The sequence below is a fragment of the Stigmatopora argus genome, chromosome 3, assembly GCF_051989625.1.
Source record: "Stigmatopora argus isolate UIUO_Sarg chromosome 3, RoL_Sarg_1.0, whole genome shotgun sequence".
NCBI lineage: Eukaryota > Metazoa > Chordata > Actinopteri > Syngnathiformes > Syngnathidae > Stigmatopora > Stigmatopora argus.
This window is the reverse complement of record NC_135389.1, coordinates 21613774-21633283: the sequence shown is the minus strand read 5'-3', so window position 1 is coordinate 21633283 and position 19510 is coordinate 21613774. Positions and strand designations below refer to the sequence as shown.

The 19510-nt window shown below is 42.1% G+C and overlaps 1 protein-coding gene across 3 annotated transcripts in view; it reads left to right on the top strand.

Moving 5' to 3' along the window:
* Positions 1 to 19510, top strand: part of tead4 (TEA domain transcription factor 4) — a 35492-nt gene that overhangs the window by 12598 nt on the left and 3384 nt on the right. For 2 of the 3 annotated variants that reach the window (XM_077597446.1, XM_077597444.1), the window contains exons 3-10: positions 5451 to 5515; positions 6443 to 6514; positions 9675 to 9809; positions 10232 to 10275; positions 10545 to 10606; positions 10752 to 10882; positions 11872 to 12045; positions 18056 to 18196. In XM_077597446.1, coding sequence (XP_077453572.1) covers positions 9708 to 9809; positions 10232 to 10275; positions 10545 to 10606; positions 10752 to 10882; positions 11872 to 12045; positions 18056 to 18196 — 654 coding nt within the window. In that variant the 5' untranslated portion in view covers positions 5451 to 5515; positions 6443 to 6514; positions 9675 to 9707. The remainder of the gene's footprint in view (positions 1 to 5450; positions 5516 to 6442; positions 6515 to 9674; positions 9810 to 10231; positions 10276 to 10544; positions 10607 to 10751; positions 10883 to 11871; positions 12046 to 18055; positions 18197 to 19510) is intronic. The other variant, XM_077597445.1, reaches the window with a different exon arrangement.

The window sequence follows — 19510 nt, the reverse complement described above, 5'->3', positions numbered from 1 at the left end:
CCAATTATTAGTTAACTTGAAGTTCTTTTTCAAGATTGTATGATATCTTACAGGTATTGTGATATGTACAACATACTGCATGTTTTTTTAAATATGTAGTACTGCAACCAACATGTAATAAATAGCTATTCAAATAGATATGACTAATAAAAACAATATTTTTCACTCATTCCAACACCCAATCAGACAAAAAGCCTACAATCCAAAAGTACACAACTATGGGTACATTTGCTTCTTTAAAAAAAAAAGATATTAGAGCCATTACTGCAGCAATAAATTCAGAAATAAATTGACTATAGGGGTGCAACAGACAAAAATACGTCAATCTACCGTATTGGCCTGAATATAAGACGACCCTCTTTTTCAAGACTGAAAAAAATACTTTGAAAACCAAATTAAATTTTTATACACAAAATAATGACAGTACATCTAAAAAAAATGATTTTAACAATAGATTGGAGAGACAAAGCGTGTTATTTTGCCTCATTGAAATCATGCAAAAACTGTTTATCACATCTTAATATCTGAACATTTAAATTTGTATAAATATGTATGCAACATGGCTGCGATAAACAAAAAACAGCAAAGTAGGGTCACCCCTATTAAACAAAATATATATATTTATTAATTTATTTTTTACCTCAGTGCTGAGTTCTAGTAGCAAGCGGAGGACGGGGGAGTGGCTTCCGCTTGCGAGTTTCAGCATGGAATTTCACATTTTTATGAATTTACAAAAAAATAAATATTAATAATAAGCCCCCCCCCATACTCCCCCCCCCCCCCAAAAAAAAAACGTAATGTAGTAAAGCTGTGATAATCGAGAGATTACTGTAGTGCCAAATGAATGCTAATTGTTTTTTCGCAAAAGTAACTTCATTAGTTGAAAGTGTTCCCGTCTCGTTAGCATTGATACACGACACTGGTCTTTCCGGAGTACACTTCACTGAAATAACGACTCGGTGGGGGGTCGTGGAGGTGGATAGCTAGCACCCAACCGGGACATTCCGTCCGTCTTAATGCGCCTTTCTTGAGCAAACATGGCCCAAGCCAAGGGTTGGGAACCTTTTTGACGGAGAGAGCCACAAACCATTTGGATTTTCAAATGTGATTCCTCGAGAGTCGTATTCGGAATTTAAAAGTCCAAATACATGAAAATGTGTGCCTTCTTTAGTCATATCACCACTTTTAAAGTATAACAAGTCTTGTTTTGACCACATTGTTATGCTGTTGCTAATCAATGAGGATCAATGAGAGAATGCATGCAAAATTTAATTCAATGCTTTTCATGGTGTTATACGAGTATAATGAGGTTTAAAGTTCACAAATAACAACAACAAACAAACATACAAATAAATCCTCAATAAAGAATAACATTAAATAAATAAGTAGTCAACAAATGAGTAAGTTGGGAAGTGCACAAGTAACAACAACAGGCAAATGAACAGATAACTGATCCATAAATAATAATTAATAAATATATAAGTAGTTAATATCATAAGTAGTAGTAGTCTAATTTCTATGTCTAATGAAAAAAAATAGTATTAAAGAGGTGCTAGCTGTAGTTTTGGCGCCACAGTGTTTTCCTTATTTCAGCTTAGAGCATAAAGATGCACCCAACCAAAGAGCCACATGTGGCTCCCGAGCCATGGGTTCCCCAAGTGCTGGGAGGAATAAGGACAGTCACCGGGAAAAAATTGCCCTTTTTGAATTGGATAACTTTATCCATCCCGTATTCGGGAAATGTCATTGTCACTGTAGCAAGAGGGTGAGAATACAGACACAGCAAAAGACATTTTGGAGTTAAATAAATAGGTCATAAATAAGTTAATAAATAAATACATATATACATAAATAAATAAGCGTGTTGCTTTTATATATATGTATATATATATTTACATATATACATATATACATATATATATAAATATATATACATATATGTATATATGTATATATATTTATGTATATATGTATATATGTATAATATACATATATATGTATATGTATATATGTATATATGTATATATGTGTATATGTGTATATGTGTATATGTGTATATGTGTATATGTGTATATATGTGTGTATATATATACATATATACATATATATATAGATATATATATATAAATATATATATATATATATATATATATATATATATATATATATATATATATGTATATACATGTGTGTATATATATATATACATATATATATACATATACATATATACATATGTACATGTACATTTTTCCATTGTCACATTTTGTCGTAACAGCTGGTGGCTGAAACAATGTAGCGATGAGTGATATCAGGTTTTCTAAATGGATTTATAAAAGTTTGCTTCTTGGACGTAGACCTGTTGAGAAGCAGATACACAAGTCAGTCCATTGGAATTTCAGGAATGTACTGAGCCGGATGGATCACACTGGGTCATTGATGCAGATTTATGACCCGCTTGGTCCAAGGATTGAGTGGCCATCATGTGGGTGTGCCTTTTCTAGCGCCATCGTCGTAGCCTACACAAAAAATTGCTCACTTTTTCAGCCTCATTCTCCCCGAAATGCACGCTATCGCCATCTAATGGATCCGTGTTGGAAAATGGCGAAATGCATCATGACGTGTGGCTGTTTGGTAGCCTGCATCGCCGCCCCCTATGGAATGGGAGTGGAAATACATGCAACTCAGCGCTCTAATTTAGCGCGCCCTTGAGAAACCCCCCCTCGCGTTAAACTAAGCCCAGCTTGGCACGAGTGGCCCGTCTGGATCATTCTGGTCCGAAAGCATGAGCTCATCTCTAAGCGGGCGACCCGCCTCTGATCTTCTGAGTGCGTCGGAAAGTATTTTGGACGGGACCTTCCCGAGCTTTCGTCCGAGGAGCGTCTGATGGGTATTTTGGCTTTCAAGGTTACGTACGGTATATTTGTCATTTGTCATTTTTCACAAGAGATAAAATTTTTGATTCTTTTTGGGATTTCCCAAAAACAAATTACGGATTGGTCTTTCCGACGATATCCATCAACTGCGACACAGGGATTGACCTTCTAATGCACCTGTGTCAAAGTGGCGGCCCGGGGGCCAAATCTGGCCCGCCGCATCATATTGTGTGGCCCGGGAAAGTCAATCATGAGTGCCAACTTTCTGTTTTAGGATCAAATTCAAATGAAGAGTATAGATGTATATTAAATTTCCTGATTTTCCCCCTTTTAAATCAATCATTGTCATTTTTTAATCCAATTTTTCTGTTTTTAGTTAAAAATCATTTTGTAAGATCTAAAAATATAAAAAAAGCTAAAATAAACATTGTTTTAAATCTATAAAAAACGGAATATTCAGAGCTTTTAATCCAGTTCTTTTAATCCATTTATAAAAAAAATCTAAATATTATATCTAAAATGGTCCGGCCCACGTGAAATCGAGTTGACACTAGAGCGAACCAACCCGAGTCTGACACCCTTGCTTTAGTACATGCCAATGTGTATTGATATCCATTCATTTTCTGAACTACTCATCCTCACAAGGCTTGCGAGGGGTGCTGGAGCCGATCCTAGCTGACTATGGGACACCCTAAATCGGTAGCCAGCCAATCGCAGGGCACGAAGAAACAATCAACCAACGCTAGGGATAGGCAATTTAGAGTTTTTATCCAGCTAGCTTAGCCTAGCATCATGTTTTTAGGATGTGGGAGGAAAACGGAGTACCCGGAGAAAACCCACGCAATCCCGGAAGCCACTCACCCTGTCCTGCGCTTGCTACTAGGACTCAGCACTGAAGTAAAAAAAAAAAAAAAAAAATTAAAAAAAAAAAATATATATATAATTATTATTTTTTTAAATACTTTTAAAATACTGCTGTTTTTCGTTTATCGCGGCCATGTCTGGTCTACATTAACCGCGATAATCAAGGGATTACTGTAGGACATACAAACTCCCTGGGATTGACCCCACGCCCCCAGAACTGTGAGGCCGACACCCCAACCACTCACCCACCAGATCGCTGTGTTTAAACTTGACTTTTTGAGAAAAAGCAAATTTTTGGATGTTCCACTGGAACAGCAAGATGAGAAACCTGCTGCCGCGTAACCCAAGAACCCGGACGGTGAGGCGGGGGCCGATTGGCCGCCGAGACGGACGGGAACAAGGCCACGATTTACTGTGGGCGTAAAGGCATATTCCATAAACATTGACACGCACGCGCCAGCTGCCCGCCACCGTCACTAGAGCGGCTCCCCTTTTGGTGCCACGGCCAGCGCAGTCCGAGCCGGATCGGGTCCGGGGGATCCGATAGCTCCCGCGGTCACTCGCCACCTGCTCGGCGAGTCTGAGCTGTCCGTCACGAATGGATGCGCGCCGATCCGCAGCCGGCGTGGAAGTACAAGTGTGGATTGTCGCACTTTGACACTGAAGCACCACTTCACTCTCGTTTCCAATTGTTCACTTTTAGATGAATGACGTCATCTTAATTCGTAATTCATATTTCGATCACATATTTTTGCACGTGACTCCAAATTTTGAGAATCTGACGATGCCGAGTCCCGATCCGATACCCAGGAAATGTAGTAAGTAGGGGTGGAAAAAGTACTACAGTAATCCCTCGATTATCGCGGCTTCACGACATCACGTTTTTTTTTTTCTGGGGGAAATTCTTTTTTGTTAATTAAATTTTTTTGGAAGTTCATAAAAATTTGAAAATCCACACTGAAATTCACAAGCGGAAGCCACTCCCCTTCGTCCGCCTGCCACTAGGACTCGGCACTGATGTAAAAAAAAAAATGAAAAATTATTATTATTTTTTTAAACGGCAACATTACAACGCAATAAATGAGGGATTTCAACAAAGCTTAACGAAAAATCACAATTTCTGCTTTTCCAGTTGTGCAGCACCAAAAAAAGGTTGCAAACAAATTGTTTAAATAATGTATTTCACAGAAATCAACTTTTACAGCGAAAAAACTTGGTCACCCAATGCAATAAATTCAGCTATTTTAGTCGTGATTTGTTGGACAATTACTTTTTTTTTTACTGCAAGGTTACCAGTTTCAACAGTGTCAATAGAAATATTCTAAAATATGCTGTATACCTTTTTGCATTATATTTATGTACCTTCTTGTTACTTGTTATCTTAACTCATTAACTGCCATAAAAAGTGACTCTATTTAACTCCCATAGACGGCAAATGGCGTCCAATCCAATCTGAATGGATTGGACATCTCTCGCCATCAATGGCAGCGAAAGAGTTAATACCCAAAAATGTAAACCAATACATTTAAAAAAACATTTTTTTACCCAATTGAAAATGACGCATCATGCTTCTGATAAATTCTAATTATGATAAATTATTTTTTGATTGGGGACTTCACTAATATAAACAGCAGTTCACACAAATTTCGACCAAATTGTGGCTTTTGTTTTCTACCGTTGACCAAAACGTTTTTTTTCCTTTTTTCACAGGACGAAACGAGTTGATCGCCCGCTACATCAAACTTCGCACTGGAAAAACGCGGACCAGGAAGCAGGTTAGTCCCTCAAGCCTATTTTGGAACCTTTCGGAGAGCCTTCTGCGTCGGGGCCCCCCCCCGAACCACCGCGCGACGGGATCTGGTCTTGGCTCGGGTTCCCTATTCCCGTCGCTCGTTAGAAGTGGCGAGATGCTAGGGAATACGCTCGCGTGGATTTCGCCAGGGATTTGCAAACGCCATCCTCGAGCTTGACATCGAATACGCGAAACCTGGTGCAGCGGTCGCTGACGGATCTGCGTAAAGAGAGACCCTGCTAAGACATCTGGGTCGGTCGGTGTGGGAGGGGTGATGAGGGACGCCCCCAGGGGACCAGAGACGGACCCTGGGACGCATTCCAAATCACATAACTTTATTGGTCCGAGCAAGGGAAACAAACGTTACAAAACCGGACTAAAGTTCTTCCAGTTCTGCACTCAACTGAATTTGGAACATATACCTGTCAATTTATACGTTTTCCCCGTATTTTATACATTTTTGACAGGACAGATATGCCTGAAAAATAGCAATTTTGCAGCCTTCCCCCCCCACAATATTTTGCATGTCTTTGGAATCTGCACAAAGACGAACATTTCTGTAGTTCTTACAGACCAAATCATTTCACTTTGCAATGCATTTTCACCTTGAGAAATAAAAGAAATGGAATGAGGCTATTTCCAATGCTGTCTTTTAAGCATTATGTAGGAACCCTTTTTGCTTGTTTTTTTTTTAGCTAAGGTCGAAAAAGTATAATATCGTCATTTTGATTGTGGGTTATCGTTCCATTTTTGTCCTGGAAGTTTTACTTTGAAGGGAAGTTTTGTTGGATTTTGCGGCTGTAGGTTGAAACTCATTTAGTAGTAGAAATTTGAGATATTTTTCAGAAAAAAAACACCATTAAACACATGAAATTGAACAAGATTCCCTATTTTTGGGTGTGTTCTTCAGGTGTCCAGTCACATCCAGGTTCTAGCACGAAGGAAGGCCCGGGAAATCCAGGTGAAGCTCAAGGTACGCTACGTGAGTCAACCTTTTTTTTTTTCTCTTCAACATATCTATCCTTATCCAACTAGATGCAAATGCCAAACTTAAATAACAACGGCAACGCGCTCGTAACATAACATAAACAAATTTAAATGAACTTGGATTATGATGCAGACACACTCAAAAATAAGTTGAATCTAACCTTACACTAAACTTCATTCTAATTTTGTTTTCCATTTTGATACCTTTCTTCTCCCGGGTTGGCTCTATTGGCCCCGCCTCCACCCTGACTTTCAGTTGCAACCTATCGAGGGTTGTTTGCTTTTGTCTTCCCTTCAAAATATTCCCAAAATGCACACAAATGTCCTCACAATAGGATAACGCATGACCAACGAGAAGTAGTATATACTCCTCTCGTATTAGCGATTGCTCCGCCATTCGCACTGACTAACGGGGGAAAAAACTGAAAAAATGCAAGGCACCGCCCAGTGCTCGTAGAGACATTACATGAGGGAGTTGCGACGGGAAAGACAGTGGCCATGATGTTCTTATGAGCAGCCTCTGGCGTCCGCTCTCTGCTCGTATATCAAAATTTGTCTCGTATCTCAAGATAAATATTTGCTCAAAATTTCACTCGTATCTCAAATTACTCATATGTCGGGCCACTCGTATGTCAAGGTACTACCCGGACCACATGCCATTCCTGGCAGGCCAGGACCATCCCGGCCGGTGCACAGCACACGCGCCCCCCGCGGACCCCTAAGACACACTTTGACCGTAGAGTAACCTCTCATTTTGGTGGAAAAAGTCAAGTGGTTAGCGCCCCGGCCTCGCATTTCTGGGGTCAAGGGTTCGATCCCTGGTTTGTCCTCACAGTGTGGAGTTTGCATGGTGTCTCTATGGGCTTGCGTGGGTTTTTCTCTGCGTACTCCAGTTTGGTCCCACATTCCAAAATTATGCATGCTAGGCTAGCTGGTTGAACACTCTAAAATGTGTCAAAGTGGCGGCCCGGGGGCCAAATCTGGCCCGCCGCATCATTTTGTGCGGCCCGGGAAAGTAAATCATGAGTGCCGACTTTCTGTTTTAGGATCAAATTCAAATGAAGAGTATAGATGTATATTAAATTTGCTGATTTTACCCCTTTTAAATCAATAATTGTATTTTTTTAATCCAATTTTTCCGTGTTTTTAGTTCAAAAATCATTTTGTAAAATCTAAATATATATTTAAAAACAGCTAAAATAAACATTGTTTTAGATCTATAAAAAAACGGAATATTCAGGGCTAATCCAGTTAATCCAGTTCTTTTAATCCATTTATAAAAAAAAAAATCGAAATATTATATCTAAAATTGTCCGGCCCACGTGAAATCGAATTGACGTTAAAGCGGCCCGCGAAGCAACCCGAGTCTGACACCCTTGCCGTATACCGTTTAATCTCCTAATCGAGATGAGCGTGTTTTCACATTCCCTTATAACTGGAGCGCGCATGCTAGCGGCTAATGTCATTGTAGCTCCTAATTGAAGCTTTTAAATGGGGTTTTTCATGGAACACATTTCAGGAAAGGCTCTAGGCTTTTAATGTTGACCTAAACGCAATTGTCGGGGAACAAATGAATCCCCCGCGTTATTGCCCTCAAGGTATGAGCGCTCCAAAGCGCCCCCGTGTCATCCCAGTCTCTCTAATACTTTGTCAGTTTGCATTACTCCTTCCCATCGCCACGGCCGGCCTTGGACGCCAGCCATCGGACTTCAGCTGGGATTGAGGGGTTAGCGCATAGGCGATTTTTAAATACTCTTTTGCGGTAACTGAGATGCGGACCCCCTGCGGCCCTGCTGCCATATTTCAGCCATGCCCTTGGGACAGCCAGCTTTGGCAGGAAGAATGCGGCGGGTGGCAGGCAGCGCCGTTTGAAGGACGCCGTGCTTTTAGGAAACCACGGCGGATTTAGACGGAGACGTATCGCATTGCCACAAAGAACTGAACAGAAGAGACAGTCAACACTTGGCAACACTAAAACCAATTGAAACCATTTATAAGCAAGGATTTAAAAGTATTGGACAGAAAGCCAAAAACGCACCACCACTATCAGATATTTAAACAAAACACAAACACCTGAACTGGGACTATACTGTTAAATATGCCACCTTAGTTTACAAAATATTCCGTAACGAAGCTCCTCCTCCACTGCAAGATTTTGTACCAAAAAATTCCAAGACATCAACAAGGGCTGGCTCTAGAGGTGACTGTGTAGTTCCTGTCAAAAAGAGTGCTAAATTAGCCATAGCAGCTTCTCTACTTGTTTGTGTGTGTGTTTGTGTTTGTTTGTGTGTGTGTGTTTGTGTGTGTGTTTGAGTGTGTTTTTTGTTTGTGTTTGTGTGTGGGTGTGTTTTGTTTGTGTTTGTGTGTGTGTTTGTGTGTGTTTGTGTGTTTTTTGTTTGTTCGTGTGTGTTTTTGTGTGTGTGTTTTTGTGTGTGTGTGTTTGTGTGTGTGTTTGTGTCTCATCGTTTACCTTCAACCTGCACAAGGGACTAAAGAGGGAAATTAGCCCTGGGCTACAATCTTACTTTTTTTTTTTACATGTAATTTACTTGTTATTCATTTTGTGACATTAATAAATAATTGTATGATCATTTTCTCTCATTTCTTTGTCTGTTTCTCTCATCTTTCTTACAAAATTGGGACATGTTGACCAATTTTAAAGGGTTTAGTTGTGGTGTGAGATGTGTGAGGACCGTGAAACGAATGAGAGAATTTACATATAAAATACACCTCTACTTACAAAATTTTCAAGTTACGAAAAAAGTTCTGGAACCAATTCATTCACCATATGTTCATTACCACAATGTTATGTTAATTAAAATGTGCTGTCCCTTATTAAATAAATAGAACTCAAACTCAATGACCAACTGACTGAGTCGATTTCCTCCTGTTGGTGGGATTACAGCGTTACCCCATTTTTTTAATGACTACATCATCCGGTGACCCCGGTTCGTCCTCGAACATAAGCCACTTGTCGCCACCTTGCATGAAGCCATAAACAAAAGTCTTGACCTGCGCAAGCTAGCTGGCCTTCAGCCTTTCGGTGCTCCGCTTGGGTTACCGGCGAAGTGAGGGGTGCCTGATCAAGGTTCTCCGTTTGCCTGACTGTGCCCCCCCCCCCCCCCCCCCAACCCCTCTCTGTCCTCCTCCCACAGGACCAGGCTGCCAAAGACAAGGCACTACACAACATGGCCACCATGTCCTCTGCCCAGATCATCTCACCTGCTGCCTTCCAGAACAAGATGGCGCTCCAGGGACTCTCTAGGCCGTCGTACCCCGGAACTGGTGGGGTGAGTTACTCAGCAGGGTACAACTTATGAAATCACCTGCATACATTTTTTGGGTAGTTTGAACACAGGTTACAGATTTTACCGTATTTTCTCGCATATTAGCCGTCTCCCTGCTTATAAGTGTGTTTGTGTGTGTTTGTGTCTCATCGTTTACCTTCAACCTGCACAAGGGACTAAAGATGGAAATTAGCCCTGGGCTACAATCTAATTGGTCAAATTGGAGAAATGGTCAAATTGGAGAAATGGTCAAATTCAACCATTTTAAGGCCATTTTAATGGTGCGGCTTATAAGCGTAGGCGGCTAATAGGCAAGGAAATACGGTATTTCATTATTCTATGCATTGGTTGTGTGTGTGTGTGTGTTAGAAAGTTAGATTCTATTGAAAAGGGGATCTAATCTACGGTCTCTGCGTTTCTTCCAGTTTTGGCACGGGCCTCTTCCAGGACAGCCGGGGGGCCACGAAGAGTGAGTGAGCCCCTTCTCCTTCTCCTATCGTATAATTCGCATCTCATCCGATCCGCTGAATGCGCACGGGATGCATTACAGAAGGGGAGGGGCCAAATTAAAGCGTGTCCGCCCGCGTAAATGATAAAGTCAGCTGTCAGACTTTGGGCATGCCGCCGTGCCCCTTTGCGCCTTCAGAGGTCAGGCGCTCCAATTAGTCCACCAGACGGGGTCACAAGGCAGCGATAGTGCCTAACATACCATCTCTCTCTCTCCCCCCCCCCCCACAGCATTAAGCCCTTCTCCCAGCAGAGTTACGCCATTCAAGCGTCCGGCCCGGCCCCCATAACAGGTGGGCATGCTCGCTCGTTCCGTTGTGTTGACGGAGTGCCTTCGTCCCGGGGAGAAAAAAAAAAACTTGAATACGAGAATGTGTGGAGGATGAGGATGATGATACGTAAGTTGCATGTTCTCAAACTGTCCATCTCACTTGCCAGGTTATGAAAGCACGGCAGGGCTGTCCATGTCACCTGGCGCCCCACCCTGGCAGGGGAGATGTATCGCCAGCTCCAAGTTGCGGATGCTGGAGTTCTCCGCCTTCCTGGAGCAACCTCAGGATCCCGAGACCGTGAGTAGGAGAAGAAAACGGGATTTTACGGCTTCCACGTACAGAGTTTGAGTCGTGTGCCTATTAATTATTGTATTTTATGGTGTATAAGTCGTATTTGTCGCTCAAAAAACTGATGACTGGATCCAGGGTACGGCTTATATGCGCATAAATTAGATTTAACAACGCCGTAATGCAAGGCAATGCGGCCGATTTAGTCATTTATTTCAAAATAGAGAAAAGATAAACAGATAAAAGGATAAACAAAATTGATTTTGATGTCTATGAATGGAATTCAAGAAAAAAAAATCAACCGTTTTTTAATTGACCGTTTCTTAATGACCGAATTTTACAACCCTGTATCAACATGTACAGTAATCCCTCGAATATCGCGGCTTCATGACATCATTTTTTTTTTTTCCGGGGGAATTTTTTGGGGGGGGTAATTGAATTTTTTTTGTAAGTTCATAAAAATGTGAAAATCCATGCTGAAATAATAATAACAATACCGTATTTTCACGACTATAAGGCGCACCGCATTATAAGGCGCACCCCCAATGAATGACACATTTTAATGTTTTTTTTCCATATATAAAGCACACTGGATTATAAGGCGCCCTGTCTATTTTGGAGAAAATTTAAGACTTTTAAGTGCGCCTTATAGTCGTGAAAATACGGTAATTTATTTTTATCTATTTATTTTTTTCAATAGGTGTGACCCTACTTTGCGTTTTTTTGTTTATTGCGGCCATGTCTGGTCAACATGAACCGCAATAATCGAGGGATTACTGTAATTATTTACTTTTTTCTCTTTAAATGACATCATTGGCTAATTTTTAGCGTTAAAAAAACTAAAAAAACATCCTGATAGAAGATTTGTATCCTTATTGTCCAGCAATAGTGTGAACTGATTTAATTGGTAGATGATGGAGACGAAAAGAATACTGAGCAAGGGCATCCTCTTAATTTTTTTGTCTTTTTGTGTTTGTTTGTTTGTTTGTTTTTGCCAGTTTAACAAACACCTTTTTGTGCACATCGGTCAATCGAACCCCAGCTACAGCGACCCCTACCTGGAGTCCGTGGACGTCAGGCAGATCTACGACAAATTCCCCGAGAAAAAAGGAGGCCTGAAGGAGCTCTTCGACAAAGGGCCGCACAACTCGTTCTTCCTCGTCAAATTCTGGGTAAAAACATCCTTTTAACGTCCATTCATATGCAAATAAGCTCAAAATTGTTCATTTTTTCCTGACTCAAACATTACACTTTTTTGATGTAGAGGCCCATAAACATTCATATTCTCAAATATTATTCTTTGAGAGCCACACTCAGTGTTTAAAAGTAAAAAAGACATGAAAATATGTGCATTTTTTTAGTCATTTTACCACTTTAAAATTACAAAAAAAATAACTGAATTCTATCGGCGACATTGTTACGCAGTTGCAAATCAAAGTATGCACGCATAAGAAACTTTTTTAATATATTCATTTTCTAAACCGCTTATCCTCACAAGGGTCGCGGGGGGTGCTGGAGCCCATCCCAGCTGACATCGGGCACCAGGCTAGCCAATCGCAGGGCACGAGGAGACAAAGGACAACCAATTGTAGCTAGGAGTTAGGCAACCAGCTAGCCTAGCATGCATGTTTTTGGGATGTGGGACCAAACCGGAGTACCCAGAGAAAACCCACGCAAGCCCAGGGAGAACATGCAAACTCCACACAGTGAGGACCCAACCGGGATCGAACCCATGACCCCATAAGGGGACAAAAAACAACCAATCATAGCTAGGGTTAGGCAATTTAGAGTGTTCAACCAGCTAGCCTAGCATGCATGTTTTTGGGATGTGGGACCAAACCGGAGTACCCAGAGAAAACCCATAGAAGCCCAGGGAAAATATGCAAACGCCACACAGTGAGGACCAACCCGGAATCGAACCCATGACCCCATAAGGGGACAAAAAACAACCAATCATAGCTAGGGTTAGGCAATTTAGAGTGTTCAACCAGCTAGCCTAGCATGCATGTTTTTTGCATGTGGGACTGGAGCACCTGGAGAAAACCCATGCAAGTCATGGGATAACATACAAACTCCACATAGGTGGACTAACCAGGGACCATGCAACCGTTAGCCCGACGCCCTCATAGCCCATGCCCCCATCAAAAGAGCCATAGTTTCCCCAACCCCGTCGTATAGCGTGTACCAATAAAGGTGAAGTACAAGTCGTACTCCTGTTAATGTTTTCCTGCACCTGTCGACCCTCGGCGGCGTTGCGGTGTTAACGGTGTAAATAGCGGAGCCACAGGACGTGAACGCCAATCCGGCAGATCACGAAGAGTCGGTCGGTGGCCTCAGCGCGGACCCTCGAAAAGGAAACGACGATGGCCGCTTTTGCTTTTTCCGCGTTGATCTTTTTGCACCGATAACGACGATAAAGAATGTACGCCAAAGCCGGCGTTGGAAGACGGGCAGCTCTGAACTTCGCCCGAGGAAATGTGAGCTTGGACACCTGTCCCTCCGCGATGGCACCCGCACCAACACTTTTGCCACCCCCCCTCCCCTAAATGTACTTATTTATAGCGAAGCTCCGCCCCCTTAAAGAGACGTACGCCACAAAACCAGCAGAACGCAAAGGCAGAAACTTTACAACACGGAGCGTTTGGTTTACGGCTGACGTTTTGGTTAAATTCCATATTCCGTATTATCATAACGTCAGAGATTAACGTGGTTGTAGCCCCGCCTCCCCGACCAATTCAAGCCACTGTAGTGACAAGGAATTAACAGATTATCGTGTACACGGCTTGGCATCAATGGAGGGCCAATATGTCATCTTACCTTGTGTTTGTCTCTTATAAAACTATTTTTAATATCGATTCCGACTCGAGAGCTCAGACGCGGAACTTTAGACGCCCGACAAGCTCATAAGTCCACGTCTACTTTGCGATAAGTTCTTTTCCTGGCTGTCAATGTGCAACCTTAGATTGTTCAATTTATTGTTTACGATTGGCGGTAAAGATATTTTTTTTGTTGATTTATGAAAGCACAACAAAGTGGAATTTTTGAAGTTAAGTCTAAATACATGATACTGAATTTTGAAGCCTAAATGATTTAAGAAGTGACAGAAAATTGCAATTCTTTGAAATTGAAGCCATTTTTTTTACCCGTAGAACCAACAGAAATGATATAATTTATCATTTTATCATTTATGTATCATGTTTCATGCTCAGGGTCACAAATCTTTACAATTATTGATTCCAGGGGTGTCAAAGTAATTTTGTTGCACCCACGTGGTTGTCATGGTTTCTCTCTCATATTACTGCAAACCCATTAAAAATTTATGAGGGTCTCATATTATTAAAAAAATATATAAAATTAATTGCTTTTAAAATCAGAATAAGCAGAAAATTTATATTTATCAACAATTCCATTTATTATAAATATAAGCATTCTTCACTAAAAATGCTTGCATTCATTTTCAGAACCACTTATCTTCAAGGGTCGCGGGGGGTGCCGGAGCCTATCCTAGCTAACTACGGGCAAAAGGCAGGGGACACCCTATTTTTTTTTCGAAACAGTTTTTTCCTCACAAGCGTCACGGGGGTGCTGGAACCTATCCCAGCTAGCTTTGGGCACCAGGAGACAAAGGACAACCAATCATAGCTAGGGTTAGGCAATTTAGAGTGTTCAACCAGCTAGCCTAGCATGCATGTTTTTGGAATGTGGGACCAAACCGGAGTACCCGGATAAAACCCACGCTAGCATGCATATTTTTGGAATGTGGGACTAAACTGGAGTACCCGGAGAAAACCCACGCTAGCATGCATATGTTTGGAATGTGGGACCAAACCGGAGTACCCGGAGAAAACCCACGCTAGCATGCATATTTTTGGAATGTGGGACTAAACTGGAGTACCCGGAGAAAACCCACGCTAGCATGCATATTTTTGGAATGTGAGACTAAACTGGAGTACCCAGAGAAAACCCACGCTAGCATGCATATTTTTGGAATATGGGGCCAAACCGGAGTACCCGTAGAAAACCCACGCTAGCATGCATATTTTTGGAATATGAGGCCAAACCGGAGTACCCGTAGAAAACCCACGCTAGCATGCATATTTTTGGAATGTGGGACTAAACCGGAGTACCCGGACAAAACCCACGCTAGCATGTAGACTCCGCACTTCAGGACCAACCCGTGATCGAAACCAGGACCCCAGAACTGTGGATGAGATTTCATTTTTTTGGACAGTACATGTCCTGTGATTGACTGGCGACCCATCCAAAGTCATTTGCGATAGTCTCCGCCTCCCGAGCGACCGGTAAAAGGATCGACGATGGAAAACGTATGATGCGATGCACTGAGCGAAACCGCGAAAGCTAATTGTCAAACGCACAGAAGAGCCTAAAGGTCAAGTTGAAAGGAACACCTAGCCAGATGGCTTTTGTACGGGTGGGGTTTGCCCTTCTCGCATGTTGGACTTCCGCATTATTTACCGCGGCAGGATGAAAGGCATCTGCCAGTGACACCGTTTTGGAAGGGTGGTCGGCGGCGGGCCTTTGGGGAACGGGCAACTGCTCGGATTCCTCCGTGGCGTTTCAACGGGGACAAAATGAGATCTGTCGTCTCTATATCACGGGGGAAAAAAGGGGAGTGGGTGGAAACTGAGGAGATGGACTTGAAGACTTGTGAACAAGAGAAGAAGATCAGTCAGTCAATCAAGTATTAAATCATGGTCACGTCATTTCGAGTTCCTGTTCGGTTCCCCGTGGTCCAGTTCGTGCTGAAAACTGGAGACTGCAGTACAGTTTGGCTTGGATTTTTTTTTTTTGGCAACTTTTGTCTGCTCAAAGGCTGGAAAGTGAAACGGTGCTTCTTGATTGAAACCAGGGGTGTCCAGACCAGGCCCTGAAGGTTCTCCATGGGTTCTGGTTCCAGTAGATCCAGAAAAATTGTGAAAATGAATGCAAGCGACTGATAACACCAGATTGTTGAAAACCCTCATGTGTCAAAGTGGCGGCCCGGGGGCCAAATCTGGCCCGCCGCATCATTTTGTGTGGCCTGGGAAAGTAAATGATGAGTGCCGACTTTCTGTTTTAGGATCAAATTCAAATGAAGAGTATATATGTATATTAAATGTCCTGATTTCCCCCTTTTAAATCAATAATTGTCATTTTTTAATCCATTTTTGCTGTGTTTTTAGTTCAAAAATCATTTTGTAAAATCTAAAAATATGTTTAAAAAAAAAGCTAAAATAAACATTGTTTTAGATCTATAAAATACGGAATATTCAGGGCTTTTAATCCAGTTCTTTTAATCCATTAATACAAAAAAATCTAAATATTATATCTAAAATGGTCTGGCCCACGTGAAACCGAGTTGACGTTAACGCGGCCCGCGAACCAACCCGAGTCTGACACCCTTGCTCTTGAACATTTGGAATGAAAAGCTCCTCCCCCTCCATGTTGAGACCCCCAAGTTATGAGCGCTTCTTCTTCGGTCATCATTCCAAAACCGAGATCTTCCAAAATTGCCAATATTATTCTTGCCCCGAGTGGAAAAAAACATTTTTTTCGGTGGTGACCCCGATGTGTGCGTTAAGGAACCGGTTGGCATGGCGACCGTCCATGTCAGGCAGATGGCCCACCACCAAAACCATGATTGAATTTCCAGTAAAGGCCCCCGTCGGCCACTGGCCGGCGCGACGTGGCCCCTCCCTCCCTCCCTCTCCTGGGCGCCGGCGGCGGCGTCTTAACAGATTGTCGCACGCTTTTCAAGTGCCCGGCGAATCCGATTTGAGCCGCCTCTGCTAAATTGTTGCACAGCCGGCCGGCCCGGCGTGATCGAATCAGCCGACGGTACGCCGCTGATTGTAATTGGATGAATTCCCTCGCAGGCCGCCAGGCGAGCGGCGGCGCTCGGCTGATGGTCGGCGGGCCTCGGGCGATCCAGACAAATGGAGGAATTACGCCGAGCCCGTTCCGGGGCGAGATGAGGAGGCGGGGCCAATGGAGGCGAAGGGGGCGGTGTCTTAACGGGCCGTTCGGAGGCGGAGGGGGCGTTGTCTTAATGGTCCGAGAGGACGTCAAGAAATCTCATTTTTAGCATTTATCGTTTATTTATTTACCGTATTTACTCGCATATAAGCCGCATTTGTCGGACAAAAAATGATGACTGAATTGAGGGTACAGCTTATATGCGCACAAAAACAAATAAACCGTATCTTGCATAAAACAGTTTCCTCCAACATTCCAAAAACATGAATGCTAAGCTAATTGTATGCTAATTTTCCTTTGCGATGAGTGATTTGTTTCCTCCCACATTCCCAAAACATGCATGCTAAGCTAATTGCAAGCTAAATTGTCCTTAGCTAGGAGTGATTTGTTGTTTGTATGCTAAATTACATAGCCTTCGCTATGATTGGTGGTCCTTTCTCTCCTTGTGCCTTGTGATTGGCTGGTCCGTAGTTAGCTGGGATAGGCTCTAGCACCCCCAGCAACCCTTATAAGAATAAGCAGGTGAGAAAATGAAAGAATGAATAAAAATTTAGCTTTATAAATCAAGACTGACTCACATTACATGACAGTTAGGAGCTAATCATTAATATAATCATAATCAGACAGAATTATTTGAAGTTTTAACCATTGTTTTGCATGTAATTTTGATTTTCTGCTGCATTTTATTAGATCAAAGTCTGTAATGGTCATTTTTTTCTAAAGATAGAGAAATATCAGAATGGTGAATAGATTAAACTGTTTTGAAATTGTTATTCATACTTATTAAATTATACATATTCCGTCACTTAGGGCAACTTTAGGCAAAAGTGCCCCGTCAGTAGGGAAAAAATGTCTTTAGGAAAACACGGGACTCCCGTGGAGGCCATACAATATCTCGGGAATCTTCAGGTTGTTTTGGCGGCGTTATCCAAGGTCAACAAAGATCGGCACTTTAGATTCCTCCTGGCTTATCGGAGAATTACTCTCAAGCTTGGCTGAGCTGTAAGATTCTTTGTCCAACTGACACGGGAAACACGATGTGGCAAAGTAACGAGAGACGTTTCTTCAAGTGCCCTTCTCGTGAGACATTTTGGAGCGCAATTTTTTCCAGATTTCTCTTCCATGGGCTTGAAACCAGTTTTTTTACTCACAGAAATGTGAAGTATGCAGTATTTAGTGGGATTTCTGTGCCTGTCTTCCTTGCAGGCGGACCTGAGCGTGAACCCGCAGGACGACAGTAGCTTCTTCTACGGGGTTTCCAGCCAATACGAGAGCTCGGAGAACATGATCATCACCTCGTCCACCAAAGTCTGCTCCTTTGGCAAGCAGGTGGTCGAGAAAGTGGAGGTGAGGACGTCTGTACTTCTGTACTTGCTTTGCAAAATGTCAGTTTTCGGGCTCATTAGGACATCTTTTGTTGTTGGTTTTTTTTGTTATGCAGGCGCACCTATCTATTTTCAGAATACTTCATTTTTATTGTAAACAAGCAGGGGGCCCCGGCTTTTGTTTAGAACCAAAAGACAATTGTTGCGCTATTAAAAAAAATCTCTCTTGAAAAATAGGTGTTTAGCAAACGAAACAATTTGTCTATTAGGATCCGACAGCTGTTTCTGACCACCATAATTTTTTTTTATCTCTCTACGTTGCACGGTTTGGACAAACGTAGCGAGAGAATCTTAACATACACACACTTGTAAGTGGCTATGAACTTTTTTTTTGGTACTAAAATGTCAATTAGTGATTCTAGAATGAAACTTAAATACATCGGCAGCTACATGCTAAAGTTTTACTCCTGGAATTCAGACCTTTTCTTTTTCTCACATGTAAAATGTGCAGTATTTTTGAAATCTGGAAGAAAAAAAACGGCCTCCCGGAGTGGATTGTGAGGGTCCGGCGTAATTCCTGGACTGAGCTTCTTAAATCCCCAAGTAAGAGCCAAGCCCGCAATCCTGCGTGGGCAAGCATTAAATCAATTCTCTTGTTCGCAGCCAAAGACCTGTGGCTTGTGCAAGGCGCTTAAATGCCGTTTCTCTCCATTTTAGACAATAGCCATTTGTCTTTCCCTGTTTCATATTCTGGTTTTACTCTCGAGAAACTGGTACAAATATGGAATTCAATTCCAAACACACAGTAATACCTTGACTTACGAGCAAAATTCAGAGTACATTTTTGCCTTGAGATATGAGAATTACAACAAATAAGATGTTTTTACATTTTGTTTTTGGTGTTTTTTCAGAGGGCGGGAACAGATTAATTCAAGTTCATTTTTGGGGGGGAAATTTGATTTGAGATACGAGTAAGTTGACATACAAGCTCGGTCCAGGAACGCATTAAATCATATCTCAAGGTATTACTGTACTTGAAACAGGAAATATTTGCTTCCACTTTTTTATTCCGATCCATTTTTAATCGTCTCATGACGTAAGAATTTTCGGCAAATTCCAGTCAGCGAGCGTTGTCGTGTTCAGGAAGTTGACGTGAGAAATGATAAAAAAAACAACCCCCCCCCCGCCACCAAAATGACTCACTTACACTTCCCGTTAAATGGACACAATGGAAAGGCAACCCCCACCTGCTTCTGATGGATTGTACAATATAAACATACACACACACACACAAAGACACACACTCAAAGACACACAGCCTTGGGTTGAGGCCTCA